This window comes from Macrobrachium nipponense, chromosome 23, assembly GCF_015104395.2.
Source record: "Macrobrachium nipponense isolate FS-2020 chromosome 23, ASM1510439v2, whole genome shotgun sequence".
Lineage (NCBI taxonomy): Eukaryota > Metazoa > Arthropoda > Malacostraca > Decapoda > Palaemonidae > Macrobrachium > Macrobrachium nipponense.
The window spans coordinates 11,761,358-11,766,357 of NC_061090.1; the positions used below are offsets into that span (position 1 = coordinate 11,761,358).

General features: G+C 37.7%; 1 protein-coding gene across 1 annotated transcript in view; it reads right to left on the minus strand.

The window, feature by feature from the left end:
• The window catches only part of LOC135196086 (bestrophin-3-like), a 10,861-nt gene that overhangs the window by 324 nt on the left and 5,537 nt on the right, over nt 1-5,000 (minus strand). Inside the window, exons 5-6 of the mRNA XM_064222544.1 lie at nt 2,194-2,499; nt 593-823 (exon numbers count right to left, since the gene is read on the minus strand). Of these exons, the coding sequence (XP_064078614.1) occupies nt 593-823; nt 2,194-2,499 (537 nt within the window). The remainder of the gene's footprint in view (nt 1-592; nt 824-2,193; nt 2,500-5,000) is intronic.

Sequence of the window (5,000 nt, forward strand, 5' to 3'; positions counted from 1 at the left end):
GAGACTTGGAAAATAAACAGCTTAAAGAGATATAAGACAAAGGCGTGGAATTGGAAAATGTTCTTTAGTATGTAAAAAGATAGCGTTTCATTAGCATGTTAGACACGGCCTCTAGCTAAACCTGTTATTATGATTCAAATACATTTTAAATCCTCTCTTAAGTAATGACTTAAGAGTCTAACCTGAAAGGTAATGCAGTGTGTTTTGCGTTTTTATAAAATCGTTTCTTATGAATGTGTACACAGCTGTCTGTACTAGGTCTTGTACTTAAAAATAGACCACAACTCTATACAGGAAGTGTCTATTATTAACAAGGAAGTATACAAACAATTCTTGATTTCATAGCGGAATTACTTCTCACGGCTACTATTTCAGAGATTTGTGAAAAAATAGAAAATCTTCCACTTTGCGCAAAAGTAAATGTCAGTAGTACATGGCCATTCGGCATACGTATTCGTAAATCGCTTCTAAATAGGCTGAACCTCTTCCAGTTTGAAGGGAAGGTCAGGTTTCCAGGTAGAATTATTTTAAAGGAAAGTTTAACGTCTGATTCCCAGTGGGAACTTCCATCCCGAATTCCACTCGAGCTCACCTGTCTATGACGCTTCAAGAGTTCGAGGAATTCAAAGTCATCATCATCATCTCCAAAAGGATTGGTGAAGCTCTCAGCCACCTTCAGCCACCCGATGTAGAAGAAGATTTGAAGGAGAGTGAAGATGGGAAAGTAAACTCTCCCGTAACCTTCGTGTTGCCTCTTGGGGTCCAAGCCCTGTCCACCGACCACAGACGAGAGGTAGAAAAAGTACACCACAATGGTTACGACCTACCGAGATGCAAAACGATATTATTTGGGAAAATTGCTTTTTACCACACCTTAGCATCTAATGTGATAAGTGAACATTAATGTATTATCATTACTTATGATGGACATAAATTTATTAGTCAAAGTTCACCAGATTGAAATATCCGTACATATTTAACGGGATGAAAACTACTAAGATAGTACCGCAGATAAGACAGCAGTTAACACCGAAAACAATTATTTAAACGAATAAGAAAAAGAAAAATATACATCAATGTTTAATTATTGAGAAGTAGAGATATCAAAGCAAGGACATGCGGAATTAAACTACCATAAGAGATTTCAAAAATCCCTCTGCTTTGGCAGGAATATATATGAATGTCTCGCCTTTAGGAAGGAATTCCACTCGTGGTATCTTGTATATTGGCGTTGCATTGTTTTTTGCTCAAATACATTGATGAGCAAAGTTTTTGAATGGTAAAACATTGATTTATTAGATTTGTTATTACCACAGACCCAGTAAATATTTGTAACACCTGAAAACTTGTTGGCTGTTGTTTTTCTCTGTATTTATTACCTGTGGACTTCTATACTAAACTTTATTCCCATTACTGATGCTTCTCGCTATAATATACCCACAGTAGAGTAATCTGGCCTGATATTGACGCATTCCCAGATAATTATTTTATTGAAACCTGTGTAGATAAATGATAAGACCCTCAGAACCAAAAAGAGAACATAGAAATTACAAAGAAATTCCTTCATACAAGATATGAAGTATCTAATCTTTAACTCTGCATGACAGTTATCTAAGACACTCTGAAACACTCCTTGATTCTCCATTCTTTCAGTCTTCCTATGAAATAGGTTATATACACAAGAGGTATTTTTCATGACCTAATTTCTCCATCCTACACAAGACTCATGAAGAGTACTATAGTAGATTCACATCAACCGTGCATTTGATGTCTAGGCCAGTCCCTTACGACGCTCCTGATTGGCTGTTGATAAGCCAATCAAAAGGCTGGAAACTCTCGAGAGAGAGTTCACATGGGTAGGATCTATGTTCCACCTCTCCTGAGGGATACATCTGTCAAAAGTATCCCTTAGGAGAGGTGGAACATACATCCTGCCTATGTGAACTCTCGAGAGAGACTGAGGGTTTCCAGCCCTGTGATTGGCTTATCAGCAGCCAATCAGGAGCGTCGTAAGGGACTGGCCTAGACATCAAATTCACGGTTGATGTGAATCTACTATAGAACTGAGATGACAGTAACAACGAAAGTCACTGAGAAGAAGGCTGGCGGAAATGCTATTTCGTCTTCAGCAATGGTTTTATAATTCAGATAATAAGAGTAAGCAAAGATTTCCGACTTTAGTATAGATCTCACCTGGGAGTAGGCCAGAGGTATAGCGCACGTTGCCCAGTGAGATAATTCCATGCATTTACTCTGGATGGCAAGGATTTCAGTCATGAGGTCTATCTTGTTGTGCGTGGAAGCTATATATTCATCATTTTGTGCCTTGTCAACAGTCTTACAAGCCCACACTATTGGCACGTATGTCATGTCTACTGAGCTTCTGCTCCTGAGGTTTTCTATGATCAGTGTCTCTTCCGCTGTGAGGTAGCCTGCAAGAATAATCAGAATCAACGGCGGTACACAATGTGATAATTGATATGAGTTGAGGGAAAGAGTCTGGAAGGAACATTATTGGACCTTTTCATAGAAACAGTTAGAATACGAATCCCAGTAAAAAATTCTACTGTAATTACAATGTTGGTAAAAATCTATGTATTTGATGAGTGTAATGGTCAGTTGGGATGGCAGACTATACACAGTAGCAGAGATCGCTTCTAAATATAGAGATTCACTTTTAAGCAAAAAAGTTAACATCATGCTGACTTAAGCCACACTCTGTACTTTACAAATAAAACATTTCACTCTTCATTGGATGTTACAAGAAGGAGTTATCATTCAGGATTTCATCATTTACTTCAGGATAAGTTTATTAGGCCTGGGTCGTTCTCCATTCTGGGAAAAACCTTAATCACCCAATTGATACGAGGTAATATTCCCTAAGTCCATAGCACACTAAGATGTACCAGAGCTTTCCTAAATTGATTCATCTTACTTGAGATTTCCACAGTTGATAGTATACATACATATACATATATATCATATAGAAGTGAACCACTTGACCACTCTAGACAAAATTTGGCATGGCTATCATTTAACCCAACTTAGATTATAGAGCAGGTTTCAAATCAGTACCCCCCTCCCTTCCCCTTCCCCCAACCCCCTTCCCTTTGTAATTTATGTGGTAAATAAACTCTACGGGTTTTTCACAACTCATTTTATGTACTTGAGACCATAGAAATATATAATTGAAAATATTTTTGAATCACCACAGTATTACCTGGATAAAAAGGACAAAAAACACAGTAAAATCTCGATAAAAGGGAAATATCTGGATAGAAGAGACAGTCACCACAGTAATACTTGGATGAAGGGGACAAATAATACAGTGATAACTTGATAAAAGGGACAGTAATATCTGGATAATGTGGTCAGACAGTGCAGCAATACCTGGTTAAAGGGGACAGACAACACAGTAATACCTGCATAAAAGGGACAGAGAGCACAGTGATTTCTGCTTTAAGGTGATGAACAATACAGTAGTAACCGGTTAAAAGTGTCAGACAGTACAGTAATATCTGGAAAAAAGGGATAGTCACCACAGTATTACCTGGATAAAAGGGACAGTCACCACAGTAAAACATGGACAAAAGGGACAGCCAGCACAGTAATACCTGGATAAAAGTAACAGTTACCACCGTAACACCTGGATAAAAGGTGCAGTCAGCACAGGAATGCCTGAATAAAAGTAACAGTTACCACAGTAATAGTAATACCTGGATAAAAGGTGCAGTCAGCACAGTAATACCTGGATAAAAGGGGCATTCACCATGGCAATGCCTGTCAGTTCACTTACAACTGAAGGATGAATGTTTGCATGAAAAAAGTAAAACTGCCAGTTAAACTGTCAACATAAACCCCTCCCCTCTCCCTTCTCCTTTCCTCTTCCCTCCCCCTCCCCATCCCCTTTCCCTTTCCCTCCACCTACATGTAGACTGTCATTTAGAGTTTTCCCAGGCAGTGCTAGGATGGTCAGCTAGTAAGTATATATATATATATATATATATATATATATATATATATATATATATATATATATATATATATATATATAATATATATATATATATATATATATATATATATATATATATATATATATATATATATATATATATGTGTGTGTGTGTGTGTGTGTCTGTGTCTGTGTGTCTGTGTGTTTATACTATGTTCCAGCATAGTATAAACAGTCAAACTTGGTATGCATTTAACCTACAATCTTGAAAAGAATACTGTGGGGGTAAGACATCACTAGCACCAGAGGGTACCAAACGGGGTGGGGGTGGGAAGGGCTTCCCTGAAATAGGGCTGGCTCTACCCTTGACTTAGTAACTCAATAAACTACAGATTTATCATGCCTCATTTTAGTCTACATATAACTTACTATCTGGAAAAGAATGCTAGGTGAGCAAGACATCACTGGCACCAAAGGGAGGGTTGGTAAACAGGTAGCATAAAACTGACTAAAAACAGCGGATGTTAGTGTCAAATCTGTAGTTGTCAAGGTCGCTTAGAAGAATAGTAACACTACCAGTACCCTTTAAGTCCAAGTTCAGGCCCGATAGGAAGGGGCGATGCGAAGGGGTGAAATGCAAAATGTCAAGAAAGTTGGGCAATGTAATTGAAGTAACTATCTTAACAGAAAAGGGATAGGATGAATTAGTTTTTATCCCACAGGTACTACTCAATGTGACAGATGTCGCTTTTAACTTTAAGAGATTGCAATCTCCAGTGATTTTTACATTCTCGAAGCATGATCAGCAAGACACAGGGACAGTCTTTTAAGTACTGTGGAGTGGATCTGAGATCGTGTGTTTCCCATGGACAATTTAATGTTACTTGCTCAAAGGTGCGTTCATCTAAGAGTTTATTCATTACTGCCCCTGATGGTGAAACTAAACATGCTGTTTACAGTGACGTTTTGTGTTAAAATCGTATTATAGTCAATTTGTGAAAGATTTTTATTTCATAATTTGTGTGCTGTATTTATATTTTTTAAA